Source organism: Cetorhinus maximus, chromosome 30 (assembly GCF_964194155.1).
Source record: "Cetorhinus maximus chromosome 30, sCetMax3.hap1.1, whole genome shotgun sequence".
NCBI lineage: Eukaryota > Metazoa > Chordata > Chondrichthyes > Lamniformes > Cetorhinidae > Cetorhinus > Cetorhinus maximus.
In genome coordinates this window covers 21,297,297-21,312,741 of record NC_135908.1, presented here as the reverse complement: position 1 = coordinate 21,312,741, position 15,445 = coordinate 21,297,297, and the positions used below count along the sequence as shown (strand labels likewise).

The window sequence follows — 15,445 nt, the reverse complement described above, 5'->3', positions numbered from 1 at the left end:
CCGCATTCTCTAACTCAATGTGGTCAGCTCATGCTGACCATCAGTGACTGGTAAGCAGAGCCTTTGTAGTTTGAAGCTCATTCATGCGACCATTTTTTTGTGTCGTAGTAAAATGTTTCTCATTTTAACAAAAGCTGTGTCTCACCCTGTAGATATTGTGATCACGAAGCAGCCAGAGTGTGCCTCTGTCCCAGCTGGGTGTCCTGTTACTCTTCATTGTACTGCCATTGGACCTACCCCTCTACAGTACCAGTGGTTTGAAGGCAAGGAGGAGGTAAGCAGCATTGTTAGGCTGTGAGTATCTTCAAAGCTGGTAGACCACAGTCTGACTTACCATTTACTTAGTGCTTGTTAAGAATTGCATCTTGATTGAATCAAATGATTCTTTTCGCCAGTGCTTTGAAGGTGAAAATCACACCTGCCTGCAGGAAGAATCTACTTTGTCCCCAAATCCTATTCTCCTCAATGGGTTTTGACATGCTGAGTCAGGGCAAACTTATCCAAATGGGCTATCGTCCCAATATAAACTCCAACCTGCATTAAAGGGGAGCACTGATAGAAGTAGTTCCTACCTAGTTAAACTGGAATATAGGAGAGTTTGCCTTTTTGTATCGAGCCTATCACATCCTCCGAACACCCCGAAGACTTTCACAATCAATGGAACACTTTCTGCCTTTGTAGTTGTTGCAAAAAGACTTGCATTTATATGGCATCTTTCACAACCTTAGGACATCCCAAAAGCACTTTATAGCCAATGAAGTGTCATCACTGTTGAAATGTAGGAAAGGCTGCAGCCCGTCCAGTAGAATAATAAATGACAAGATCATTTGTCATGTTAGGTGATAATTGAAGGATAATATTAGCCAGAACACAAGGGAGAACCTCCCCCCCACTTCCTCTGCTAGTCATTTGAATAGTTAGAGGGCAGATGGGACCACAGTTTAATATATATCTCAGTCTATACATAGCACTCTGCAATTTTGAAGCTTTTTTTTAAGCACAAACCATTAATCCATTTCTTCAAAGTTATTCTCTTTGTCAAATGTATTAATTGCTCATTGTTCAGTCAGTGTATGAGGTTGAAGTAAAGGCCTCTTGTCTACACACTGGAGAAGCCCTTGGTAATTCCAATTGGTCAATGTCATGGAGACCCTTCGACATTCCCAATCCCTCAAATCACTTTCAGTCAAACCCACCAGGAATCTTAATTCAACAACTTCAGAAGCCCAGGACCATGTAGGAGGCATTTCCATTAAATAGGTTCCTTGATACATCCACAGGAACTCACTACTTTGCTTCACAGCTGATGCCCAGTGCAAGGCCCATTAGAGAATGGATCCATAGGGGACCTTTATAACCAATGGTCTTGACTGCCAGCTGGGAGGCATTCATTCTGAAAATTTATCTACCAGCCAAGAACTTTACTGGCCTTTCGGGTGGCCCCCCCAATTGGTGCATGCAGAAGACAATGGAGGTAGCCTCCCTATGGCTGCCCCGGAACAGAAGTGGGTCATTGGAACCAGAGGCACCATGGCCCAAAGAGCTGTGGTTATAGGTCAGGAAGGCAGCCCCCGAAGCCCCAACAATACCCCTAACAGGATTTCCCCTTGGCCCCATCATCATTTTATTTTTAGTTAACTTACATGCAGGCACCCTAAGGTCTCCTACCTGCGTCAGCAGTGACCACCTCTCCCGGTGGGGGAGCTGCCAGGAGTCTGGCTGCCGAAAATGACCAAGTTGGTCCCATTGCCAACAAGTGCTACCTCTGGGGTGAGCAGTGGGTCCAATGTCGAGGTCCCAAAACCCACAGTAAAATTCAGCCTCTTATTTCATTCAACTAGATCTACACAAGAAACTGCACCATTGAAGGTACTCCCAGCAGCACTTCCATTTAAGAGAGGGGATACAGCTCCAAACAGTCCCAAAGCATTTATACAGTACCTTCCACATAGTAAACATCCCAAAGTGCTTCATATTATTGGACAAAACTGGACACTGAGCCATGTAGGGAGCTTTTAGGACAGGTGATCAAAGATTTGAGTTTTAAGAAATGTCTTAAAAGAGGAGAGGGTGGTCCGGAACTGAAGATTTAGGAAGCAAATTCCCAAGATTAAGGCCTAGGCAGCTGAAGGCACAGACACCAAGGGTGGGTGAAAGATTTCAGGTGCGGAAGCAGTCAGAATTGGAGGGACAAGGAGATCTGGGAGGGTTGTAGGGCTGGAGGAGGTTACAGAGATTGTCATTTGATGCAAGAAGTAAACAAAAAAAGCTTTTTGTTAGGCAAGAGTATTAAGAACACAAGAAATAGGAGCAGGAGTAGACCGTAAGGCACCTCAAGCCTGCTCTGCCGTTCAATACGATTGTGGCTGATTTTCGGCTTCAACTCATTTCCTGCCCAGTCTCCATACCCCTTAATTCCCCGAGAGATCAAAAATCTGTCCATCCCAGACTCAAATATAGTCAATGAGCATCCGCAACTCCCTGGGGCAGAGAATTCTAAAGATTCACAGCCCTATGAGTGAAGAAATTTCTCTTCATCTCAGTCCCAAAGTATCAGCCCCTTATCCTGAGACTCTGCCCCCGTGTTTTTGATTCCCCGAACGAGTGGAAATAACCTCTCATTGTCAACCCTGTCAAGTCCTTTTAGAATTGTGTAGGTTTCGATATTGAGGATAGTGGAACTAAGGTGGGTAGATGGAGTTGAGATGCAGATCAGCCATGATCTAACTGAATGGTGGAACATGCTCAGCAGGCTTAATGGCCTACTGCTGTTCCTATGTTGTTAAAGACTGGTTGACCTACTCCCCACTTTTCACCCAACAAATATTAGAGGTCCTGGAATAAACTGAAATAGGCATTACTTTGCAATCATGTTATTAGCTGGTCTGAGGCTTTAGTGGCTTGAAGTTCCTCTTGGCAACAGTGCGGTTAAATCCACTATAGCGGTTGTCACGACTCACTGGGGATAGTGCACCGTAATATCAAGCCCCACTGCTCCCCGGGTCACGACAAATGTCAAAAGTTTGATCAAACCACCTAATTGTTTAATTTAGGTTGACAGAATATGAGTGCCAGGTTTGTAAACCTAATAAATAAGTATTTGTTTATTGAACAAATTGTCTTTAACCAGTGGCAAAAGAAAAAAATATGAACCGCTAATTTCTAACTCTATGACCTAAACTCTATCCCTTCCTAAATCCCTACACACACACATACAAGACACATAAGGCACATAAAAATATGGATCTTACAGGTGGGATAAAACAGTTTCAATAGCACCAATTCCAGAATATAGGACTCGATGGGTTGATTTTGATCGATGTCTTCCAAATTCCTTTCAGTTCTTTGTTGATGATACAAGGTGGTCTTCCCAGCACTTTCAGTCTTTAGTTTACTGGTTAAGCACTTGCTTTTCAATGTCTCTAATGGTGATTTTCCCCTTTTCCTCTTGGTAGGAGTTTTTCAGAGAGAGTAGGTTATAGAGATATGAGAAAAAAACACTTATTATTGTAGAATTACTGGAATCTTACATAGGGGAAAGCGGTTTTAGGTCTTTTCTCTTTTCAGGCTAGGAGCTTTTTTTTTCTGCTGCATTGCACTCGCACAAACCCTGGTCACCTGGTTAGGAGCCAATTAAAATGTTGTTGCCAGGCAATTCCCCGGTAGACTGGACTCCTCCTTGGTACCATCCTGTCTTTCATGGCACACTCTGTTCCAGGACAGCAACATTGTATATATCCCTCATACTGTTCCAGTAAACATGTCTTTCAAACTGCAGCCATTGTAATTTTAATACACAGTCCAACAGAAATAAAAAGATATGTTCTTTATGTTGTATACTGGGTGGCTGAAGTAAACTCTCTGCATTTCCGCTCCCAACACGGAGCGTCACGTTATGGACTGCAGCAATTCAAGAAGGCAGCTTACTACCACCTTCTCAAGGGCAATTAGGGATGGGCAATAAATGCTGGCCTAGCCAGTGATGCCCAAATCCCATGAATTAATTTTTTTTTAAATTACAGGACCGTGCATCAGATAACTGGGTATGTAGGATCATGAGCCTGTTATAAAGTTTACCCAACTTGCAATCCATTTTAATTAACAGCTGGGAAATTACAAGGGGCTATTAATGGGTACACAATCCTGTGCAGCCCAGGGATCAATGTGTGCTCCCAGGAGCACAAAAGCAAGGAAGGTACCTCCTAAATCCAGGACTAGAGCGACACTATTTCAAGTCTCTGAGGTATTAATTTGTGTGCTAGTGCAGAAATTACATAAGAGGCTCCAGGTTAATTTCTACCTGATGTTCTAGGATGATACCTGAATCTATAAAACTTTGGTTATTTTTATTGGTGTGCCTATTGACTTTCTCTGGTGTTGGAACACCAATTGGTAGCCCTCTCACCTCAGGGGTCGTAAGATTCCAGGTTCAAGTCCCATTCCCGGACTTGAGTACAAAAATCTAAGTGGACACGCCAATGCAGTACTGAGGGACTGCTGCGCGGTCGAAAGTGCCATCTTTTGGATATGCCATTAAACTGAGGCTCCATCTGCCCTCTCGGGTGGATGTAAAAGATCCCATGGCGCTATTTTGAAGAAGAGCAGGGGAGTTGTCCCTGGTGCCCTGGCCAATATTTATCCCTTGATCAACAGCATAAAAAAACAGATGATCTGTTCATTATCACATTGCTGTTTGTGGGAGTTTCCTGTGTGCAAATTGGCTGCTGCATTTCCAACATTGCGCCTGCGGCTACACTTCAAAAGTAGTTAATTGGCTGTAAAGCGCTTTGAGATGACCAGTGGTGAAGAAAAGCACTATATAAATGCAAGTCTGTCTTTCTTTTTTACTTTCCTTCTTTCTTTTCAACCAACTGGAGTCGCCAAATGTTAAACATTGTTGTAAGGATGGGAGTGATAGGCGAGTGGGACTTGGTGTGGGATGTTATACGGATGGCAGCACAGTTTTGGATGTGCTGAAGTTCACAGAGGGTGAAGAATGGGAGACTCAGCCAGGAAGAGTCGAACCTAGAGATGACCCCTGTTGGCACAGTCGAGATTAAGGGGGCATGACTTTAAAATTAGAACTGGACTGTTCAGGGGTGATATCAGGAGGCACTTCTTCACACAGAGGGTAGTGAAAATCTGGAAAACTCTTCCTCAAAAAACTGTTGTGGCTGGGAAATTGAAAACTTCAAAACAGATTTGTTTTGTTAGACAAGGGTATTAATGGTTGTTGAGCAAAATGGATAAATGGAGCTAAGACAACCATGATATACTCGAATAAATTAACAGGCTCTATGTTCTCAAGGGCCTGGAAGCTATCAGTGGCAGATGTGCAAATGTGAGCAATGTGTTCGAGGCGAAGTAGGCAATGTTTGCGAAGCATACTTTCATTGCTCTGCTTTCAAGTCAAACTTTGCGCTGATTATATCGAGAACATTTTAAACTTTTATCACATCAGTTTTCTCTACTGCAAAGCTGCAGTTTTTTTTAATGTCTTGATCAGCTGATTCTTTGACAGATGAAAACTGACAGTGACAAAGAGTATCCTAACTAAGCTACTAAAAATTTCAGAGGTAGAACTTCTGTTTACGAGATATGGATGTATATATTCCCTTTCACCCCAACCCCTCAATGCCTCCGCTATCTAAGCTCATAGAGTTTGGTGCAGGTTGGCAAGTGCCAAGGCTTGGAGATACCCAAGTGTGTGTAGGAATTCTGCAGCAGTTAAAGCAGTACAGAGAACAAGGTAAGCTTCCTGCGACCAGAGCTACTTTACTTTAATAAGGCACTCACCTGCCTAGTTATCTGGAGCCGAGTGGGCAATATGTCTGTGCCTTGTGGAGGAGTTCGATCCCTTCAGTGAGTTAGCCTGGCTGATCATTCATCAAGGCATCCTTGAAGAGAGAAACTCCTCCACTAGGATATTGGTTGAGTTGATCAACGTCGTTCCAATCCCCCATTTCTAAGGGGTTGTCATCCCCTCTCGAGAATGGTAGGCATTAGATGGTCATGAAACAAATGACCATTAGTGAGTTTGCGACTCCAACATACAGGCTCCAGATACCAAGATCTCCAACTCTGTGGCCTAATATGCTGCTATAAAATGACAAGCAACTTACCCCTAGCTAGGTTAATGGAGCTTCTTTTCTCTTAGCACCACAACCAAAGTCGGCTCTGAGATTTTGATTAGCCTAAATTCTGGTATTAACTAGTTAGAAAATATAAACGGGCTAATACCAATGCTGGTGCAGATCTGAAAATCTAGGCTTCTGTTTCACAAGTTAACTGGCTTTGGCATACTTTAGTCTGTGTGTCACCATCAAGATTTCCTCGGTCACAATTCTATCTCCTTCTTAATGATCACGTGAGCTGAGCATGTGCACAGGACAAACTGTAGAGGAAGTTCAGACTGAAGTCATCCAAGCTCACTCAACCACTAAACTTATTATTTACATACAAGTTGGTTACACTGATGGCTCCTTTATTTCAACAGTTAAGGAACTGAGGTCATGAAATAATTATTCCATTGCGCCTAAAATAGTGGTGTTAAGATTGCGTGCCAGCACCAGGGAAAGCTCTGCGACAGTTACTCACCATTCCACCCACAGAACCTATTTTTAAGATCTATAAAAAGAGACAACTTCCTCATGGAGGAACATTTCAGGCTTTTGTTCATCAGTAGGTGTCGATGGTGCTGCTTCAGCCCAGACTGTAAGCTGGTTTGAAACCTCCTATCCCCAGTGTTTATAAGGGAGCCACTCTAGGAGGTACCCCATACGCAATCTCACTGGAGACCTGAGGAAGACCCTCGGGGTCTCCCCAGTAGCAGGAACATTGAGGTTTTTCTTAAAAAAACAACTTTTAAGCCAGAGTACTACATCTGAACCAAGGCTGTGAGTCATGGTTCAGTGAGCTGCACTATGGCTTATGCGAGAAGGTCAAGAGTTCAAGCCCTACTCCAGAAACCTGAGCACAACATCTAGGCTGACACTCCAATGAAGTACTGAGGAGGTGCTGCACTGTCAGAGCTGCTACCTTTCAAATAGAGGTGTTAAACTGAGATCCCGCCTGCCCTGCCTGGTAGTGAGAAGCTCCCATTGCACTATCTGAGCAGGCGGGTCCTGGCCAACACATATTCCTCATCCATAGTCACTAAAAACAGATTACTGGCTCATTTATTTCATTACAGTTTATGGAATCTTGCTGTGCGCAAGTTGATTTTCACGATTCCTACATTACAACAGGAATTACACTTCAAAAGTACTTGATTGCCTGGCTGTGAAGTACTTTGGAATGAAAACAAAAAAATACTGGAAAAACTCAGCAGGTCTAACAGCATCTGTGGCGAGAGAGAGACAGAGATAACGTTTCAAGTCCGTATGACTCTTCTTCAGATCTAAAGGGAGGTAGAGGTGTGGTGAAATATATACAGATTAAGGGGAATGGAACCGGTGAACCTGGATAGAAGGCCAGCGAAAGATGGAGGTAAAGGAGAGATGGTAAAAGATGTCATAAACAAAAGGTCAAAGAGTTGTTATTGGTGGTTGTACTGGCTAAAGGAGGTGCTGATGGTGACATTAAGAAAGCAAAATGTGATAATGGCCGGGCCAGGGTAAGCACTCTGGAAAGTGACAGATGGCCCTAGTGGGGGTGGGGTGGGGGAAGCAAGATCGAAAATAGGCTAAAAGCTGGGGATAAAACAATGAATGAAAATGGAAATAAATTATTAAAATAATAATAATGAAAATAATAATTAATGAAAATTAAAAAAAAATAAAAATAAAAAATGTTCCAGTGAAACTCAACACAAACTGGAGGAACAGCACCTCATTTTTCCGATTAGGCACTTTACAACCTTCTGGACTTAACATTGAGTTCAACAACTTCAGACCATGAACTCTCTCCTCCATCCCCACCCCCTCCTTCTTATCCCCCTTTTTTCCATATTCATTTTTATTTTCTCTTATCTTTATTTTTTTAATTTTAATTTTAAAAAATTTTCATTGGCCAAAATTTTCCGTTTGGCGAGCAGAGCAGGAGCGAACGTGGGCTGGCGTGGACCCAATCGGGGCTGCGCCGCCATTTTGCACGGGCGGGCCAATGAAGGCCCTCCCAGCGCATTTCCAACTCCCGTGGGTAGCGAGAGTGGGCGGGCTGCAGCGGGCGTGCACAGACCGCCGGCTCCAATGGCGACCCGGCAGTCTGTTTAAAGGAAGGCCTGGCGGCCTCCTGTAGGCTGCTCACAATGGCCACATTGAGATCAAACCACAGGGGGTCTGCTGAGCAGGGCACGCTGGAGGGAAGGGCAGAGGAGGAGGGCAGGCTGCAGGGTCTGCCACAGGAGCAGGGTAGGCTGCAGGGTAGGCCAACGGCGGGGGTGGGGGGACGCCAGTTTGCCCCTCGCTTTTCTGATGATTGCCTTGCTGCCCTCCTTGAGGAGGTGGCAGTGCGGCAGGAGGTGTTGGTCTCCCAGGATGGGCGGAGGAGGCCCCCCCACATGACCAAACGTGCAGGAGAGGAGGTGGTGAGCTCCTGCGACGTGGTGCGGCGCACCTGGATCCAGTGTCGTAAGCGCTTCAATGATTTGTTGTGCTCTGGAAGGGTGAGGACAATGTTGGCATTGGGCATTTAACCCAGCTGGTAGCCTTAGCCTTTCAGGACCCCCCTCCCTACCCAAGTCTTACTGTTGTGACTGCATTGAATCATGTTGGGCATTTCTTGTACGCTGGGTGGACAAGCAGATAGTGCCCATGCTTACTTCAGCCTGAGTGGTTCATGAGGAGATGAGTTCTTCCCCGCACCATGTGTTGCTCTTAGTGGCACATGACTAGTCTGGGGGCAACCTGCAGGAGATGCAGCTAGGCGCATACTCAGAACTCCAACACATGTCCTATTCACGGTGATGAGATTGTGGAAGGGGAGCCTCAAGGTCTCGTGGCCAAGAGCCATCTGCTGCCCTCGACACTGCACGTAGTTGCGCCTCCTTGCTATGGGAGCTAAGACCGTGTGTTTCCTAAAGTGATGGACGCAGAATGTGTCCAGGGTGGCCATTGTGGTGGTTGTGGTGGTTGTGGGGGGGGGGGGGGGGGCGAGCGTTGGGAGCAGGCACACTATCTTTGTGTGACTGATCAGCAGTATCAGGGAGAGGAGGCACTGGAGGCCTGATATGAGCCACTGTGGCTGGGGTGCGGCATGTGAGTGCAGAATCCATCCATGTGCGATTAGCCGCAATGAATGGTCTTCTGTTTCTCGGGAGAAAAATACTCACAATGCATGTGAGCTTTCGCGGACTGGAGGTGGCCGGGCCCAGCTGATGATTTTAAGCCGCTTCGAGCTGGAGCTTGAGAGGTGCCATGTGCCCAGGTCCACTGGTGTCAGTGAGGCTGGGGTGGAACGGCCAGGTATTTGAGGTCAACAGAGACATCCGTTCTGTCTCCCCACCGTCCATAGCACTGATGATTGTTTGAATTGTTATTGTTGCAACATTGCTCATTCACAGACTGATAGAGTCAGAGTGGGTCATAGACAAAGGTCCCTCAGCCCTTTGAAGGTGCGCTTGTCAAGCACTTTCCAAAGTCGCCTTATCCCATTTCCGACCACTATCCCCATGGCCGTGTATGCCATGGCATTGCAACTGCACATCCAAATACTTATTACATGTTAGGAGGGTTTCTGCGTCCACCACCCTTTCAGCCAGTGCGTCCCACATTACTGTGTGCAAAAATTGATCATCACCTCACCTGTCAACCTCATGCCCCTTACCTTAAATCAATGCCACCAGGTTACTCATCCCTCCACCAAGGGGAAAAGTTCATTTCTGTCGACCCTATCTATGCCCCTCATAATGTTATAAAGCTCAATAATGTCACCCCTCAATCTCCTCTGCTCCAGGGGAAATATCCCCAGTCTATACTATGTCTCCTCATAAGTCAAACTCTCCAGCCCAGCCAGCATCCTGGTCAGCGACCTCTGCACTCTCTCCACTCCAATCACATCCCTCCCGTGAAGCGCTGATCACAGCTGCAAACAGAAGTACAGCTGTGGCCTAGGCAGCGTTTTCTGCACTTGCAACATGACCTCCCTCTTCCTATATTCTATTCCTTGGCTAATAAAGGCAAGTATGGCATTTACCTCCTTAAACGCCTTATGTACCTGTCCCGCTACCTTAATGGGCCTGTCGACATGCCCAACAAGGTCCCTCTGATCCTCCTTACTTTCCACGGTCCTACCATTCCTCGTGTATTCCCGTACCTTGTTTCTCCTGCCCAAGTGCATCACCTCACACTTATCCACATTACATTCCATGTGGCATTCCTTAGGCCATCTGACCAGCCTGTCTGTATCCGCCTGCAATGTTAGGGTCTCCTCCTGACTATTTGCCACCCCACCAATATTCGTCTCCATAGGTTCTGGAAGGTTGAGCGCATAATGAGCCAGGGGGAAAGGGATGAAGTGAGTCACTGTGTGCACGCTAACTGATTCACTGTCCTGGTTGTTAATTTCAGCATCATCAGAGCCTGTCCACCAGGAGCACTTCCAGATGCCCCCTCTCACACCTGAGGGCCCTCAACTGTCACCTGTGTCTCACCATTTTGCGAGGCAGGCACCAGCGCAGATATTAGCATATCAGTGGGCATTGCAACATTGGCTAGTGTTCTGGGGCACAGTGGAGAGGGCACTTCACAATCGCTGGAGGAGCTGGCAGAGACAGAGAGTGCCGATGGCGCCAGCAGTTGGAGGACTGCAGGGGACCAGGCACCTGCTGAATCGGGGCATGATGATGTGTTTCTGGAGTCGTCCGCGATGCAGCAGCTGCAGGAAACGTGGCTGGATGTGCGGGAGCATCTGGGAGTGTTGCATGAGACTATGCTTCGCTTGGTGTCCGTGGTGGAGGAGTCCATACGGAGCATCAGTGTTGCAATGAGCCTCATGGCAGACCATCATGCTTCCTCCATGGAGAGAGTGGCGACTCTCATGGAGAGGGGCTTCCAGGAGAACAGTAGCTTCTCCTGGGATTACGCTTGGACCTGCAAGCCCTCACAACACCAGTGGCCACAGCTTGTCATTGCCAATGTGGGAGATGGCGTGGGCTTCAAGCTTCCCAGCTCATTGCCCATCCATCGATGGTAAGCAGGGGGGTCCAGCAGCTGCCTGTCGTATCTGCGGGCTCCTCTCACGGCGCTCTGGATGAGGGCAACAGCTGCTCCGCCCCTCTCCCAGTGACCGCTTCATCGGGTGAGGCTGCGACGACTGGGGAGGTGCCAGCTGTGGAACTGGCAGATCCCTCCCAGGCGGGGCCAGCACAGGCTCCACGGGCCAGAGGACGACCGCCAAGGTCATTGAGGCCAACAGGACAGCAGAGTCAAGGCTGTCTCAGATGCCACTCCGAGCGATGGAGCGGGACCAAGACGTAGCACCTGTAAACGTAAACATAAGGCACCCTAGGCACACCACGGGTTTCTCACTGGTTCTTTTGTGTTGGCCCGAGATTAGGGAATTATTATTTGTTTATGCTGGAGAAACGTTTTGGTTTCATTTTGTGTGACCTTATGATGGTGAAAATTAAAACCAGATGTGTTACCATGGCTGAGGGTGGCTCCTTTGTTCTGCATTTGTATGTTTTACAGACATATCATGAGTGTTTGAGTGGCCATTGAGGTTTATGTCCAAAGCCCTTAGTTGCAGCTGATGAAGTGGCAGATGTAGCACTTAAGTGTCGAGTATGGAAGCGACAGGCAAGGCTGGTCCTCCTGATCCATTTGTGTGGAGCTAGCTGAAGGTTCGTTGGATTAAAGTGTCCCGGGTGTTCCTGCCTCCTTGGTGTAGTCCCGGGTCAGCATTTAGCCCCTCATCATTCCCCTGTGCTTCCTCACCCTCAGAATCAGTGCTGGAGTCATCGTGTGCAGCCGCATCCACTGCGTCAACTTCTTCATCGTCCACTGCATCCCCACTTTCCAGCGTAAGATTGTGCAAAGCGCAATATGCTACGACTATCACAGACATACGATCTGGGAGGTACTGAGCGGTCCAGGCATCGGAAGCACATCCTGAGAAGACCAATGGCTCTCTCCACCACAGCCCTTGTGGAGGCGTGGCTCCTATTGTACTACTGCTCAGTTTCTGTTCTTGGATGGTGGAGGGACGTCATGAGCCACCTTCTGAGGGGATAGCCCTTGTCACCCAGCAGCCATCCATCAAGCTGGGCTGGAGCACTGAAGAGCCCCGGAACCTGGGAGTGTCTGAGGGTGTAGGCATCGTGGGAGCTGCCTGGGTACCTTGCACAGACTTGTAGAATCAGCATCCTGTGATCACACACTATCTGCACGTTCATGGAGTGGAAGCCCTTCCTGTTGACGAAGGCACCGGGCTCACCTGATGGCCACATGTGTACAGTCTATAGCACCCTGGACGCGGGGGAAGCCAGCAATGGCCGCAAAGCCTCTGGCTCGTTGTGCCTGACTTGCCTGGTCCCAGTGGAAGTGGATGAAGGTCAATGCACGCCTGAACAGAGCGTCTGTGACCTGCTTGACACAAGTGTGGACAGCTGTTTGGGAGACACCGCAAAGATCACCCACTGAGCCCTGGAAGGAGCCAGAGGCATAGAAGCTGAGGGCAACTGTGACCTTCAGAGCCGCTGGCATGGGGTGTCCACCCACACAGTTGCGAGAGATCTTGGGGCCAATCATCTGACAGATATAGTGTACTGTCTCTCTTGACATTCGGAGTCTCCTTCGGCACTGCACCTCAGTCATATTGTGGTAGCTGCTTCTCCGCCTGTATATCCTGGCAGCAGGATAGTGGCGTCTTCTGTGGCCCCTTCCACCTTGGATTACTTCTTGGCCCTGGGCCCCTTGTGGCTCTCCTGGAGGCTGAATGTGCACTCCTGGCCTCCTCCTTATTCTAGCTCTCCCTTCCTCCTCAGAGGAGCTGCCTCCAGTGGAGAGTTCAGGACCCATACCCCCAGGCTAAAGGGAGGCCTCCGGAAAGCTGCAGGCCCGATAAAGATTCCTGACTGCAGAGAGCTGACCTAAAGGTTCAAAGTACAGAGAAAGCTGCTGGAATTCGTTCTGAACTGCTGCAGATCACACAGACAAGTTTAAAAAGCTGTCTGCAATAAATACTCATAGATCAGATTGACAACCCCACTGAGCCCTCTTATCCCACCCGTGGATGAGTTTTGTTCAAAAGTCTCCTACTCGCCTGCCCGTTGTGCCTGTGGCCTGACCTGAAGATCGCACGGGCACCTGAAAATCGGTGTCAATTGCCAATTTAAGGGCCTTAACTAGCCCGTTAATAATTAATGGTGGGCGTGCGTGCCCAGCGAAATATCCCCCACACATAAGGCAGAAAATTCTGCTCATTAATGTTTTTTCCCACTTATTTTCATTATTCTTATTTTTAAAATTTATTTCCATTTTCATTCATTGTTTTATCCCCAGCTTCTAGCCTATTTTCGATCTTGCTTCCCCCACCCCACCCCCACTAGGGCCATCTGTCACTTTCCAGAGTCCTTACCCTGGTCCAGCCATTATCACATTTTGCTTTCTTAATGTCACCATTAGCACCTCCTTTAGCTAGTACAACCACCATTAACAACCTTTTGTTTATGACATCTTTTGCCATCTCTCCTTTGCCTCCACCTATCATTGGCCTTCTATCCAGCTTCACCGGTTCCACCCCCACTTAATCTGTATATATTTCACCACATCTCTACCTCCCTTTAGATCTGAAGAAGAGTCATACGGACTTGAAACGTTATCTCTGTCTCCCTCGCCACAGATGCTGTCAGGCTTGCTGAGTTTTTCCAGCATTTTTTGTTTTCGTTTCAGATTTCCAGCATCCACAGTATTTTTGCCTTTATTTAAGCACTTTGGGATGTCTTGAGGAAGTAAAAAGCATTATTTAAATACAAGTTTGATCTTTCTCTTGTTTGGATAGGGAGAAACGGTTCCCGCTCATGAATGGATCAAGAACAAAGTGCAGATTTAAAGTAATTGATAAAAGAAGCAAAGTGTTATGAGGAAAAACATTTTCATGCAGCGAGTGGTTCGGGTCTGGAATGGCACTGCTTGAGAGTGTGGTGGAGGCAGATTCAATCGAAGCATTCAAAAGGCAGTTAGTCTGTTATCTGAAAAGGTAGAAAGTGGGGGAATGGCACTAGGTGAGCTGCTCATTTGGAGAGCCAGTAGAGCAGTACAGACATGATGGGCCAAATGGCCTCCTTCTGCACCATAACAATTCTGTGATTCTGTGAGCAAAATGAACAGCCAGTCCATTTCCATTTCATTCTTAGTTTTTTTATTCATTCATGGGATGTGGGTGTCGCTGGCTGGGCCAGCATTTATTGCCCATCCCTAGTTGCCCTTGAGAAGGTGGTGGAGAGCTGCCTTCTTGAACCGCTGCAGCCTATGTGGTGTAGGTACACCCACAGTGTTATTAGGAAGGGAGTTCCAGGATTTTGACCCAGCGACAGTGAAGGAACGGTGATAAATTTCCAAGTCAGGATGGTGAGTGACTTGGAAGGGAACTTCCAGTTGGTGGTATTCTCAGCTATCAGCTGCCCTTGTCCTTCTAGATGGTAGTGATCGTGTGTTTGGAAGGTGCTATCGAAGGAGTCTTGAATTCCTGCAGTGCATCTTATAGATGTTACACATTGCTGCTACAGTGTGTCGGTGGTGGAGGGAGTGAATGTTTGTGGATGTGGTGCCAATCAAGCGGGCTGCTTTGTCCTGGATGGTGTCAAGCTTCTTGAGTGTTGTGGGAGCTGCACTCATTCAGGCAAGTGGGGAGTATTTCATCACACTCCTGACTTGTGCAGGGTTTAATAATGTGAGCTGTTTAATACCTTTGAAAAAATGCTCTTTGAACTTTACCTGAACCTCAAATTAATCTCAAAGTTAATCCCAAACGAGAATAAAGTTGGCCTTTTAATATACATGAGAACGGAAATATTTGGACCAGAGGGAGTCACGTTAGGGCAGAGAGGATCAGAATAACAAGAAAGCAGAGAAAGAAATGGTGACTGTTTGAATATACTGAGCACTGAAACTACAGTGATGGAAAGAAAAGCATATCAAGGAGTAGATGAAGGGACAGTCAAAGAGAGGGACAGGCTGAATGAAGAATTGGAGCCAGAAACACGTTGAAGATTTGGAGCTGGAGGAACAAAGTCACTGGAGAATGAGGAATGTGCATATCATAGAATCATAGAGGCACAGAAGGAGACCATTCAGCCCATTGGGTCCATGCCAGCCATCTGTAGAGGACTCTAGTCAGTTCCATTCCCCCGCTCTATCCCCGTATCCCTGTAATTTTATTTCCGTCAAGTGCCCATCCAATTTCCTTCTGAAATCATTCCCCTCCACTTCCACCACCTTGTGTAGGCAGTGGGTTGCAGGTCATTACCACTCGCTGCGTAAAAATTGCTCTCCCCTTACATTCC

At 47.0% G+C, this 15,445-nt stretch overlaps 1 protein-coding gene across 3 annotated transcripts in view; it reads left to right on the top strand.

The window, feature by feature from the left end:
* The window catches only part of malt3 (MALT paracaspase 3), a 113,821-nt gene that overhangs the window by 24,050 nt on the left and 74,326 nt on the right, over positions 1-15,445 (top strand). For all 3 annotated transcript variants that reach the window (XM_078532593.1, XM_078532591.1, XM_078532594.1), the window contains one exon: positions 153-274. In XM_078532593.1, coding sequence (XP_078388719.1) covers positions 153-274 — 122 coding nt within the window. The remainder of the gene's footprint in view (positions 1-152; positions 275-15,445) is intronic.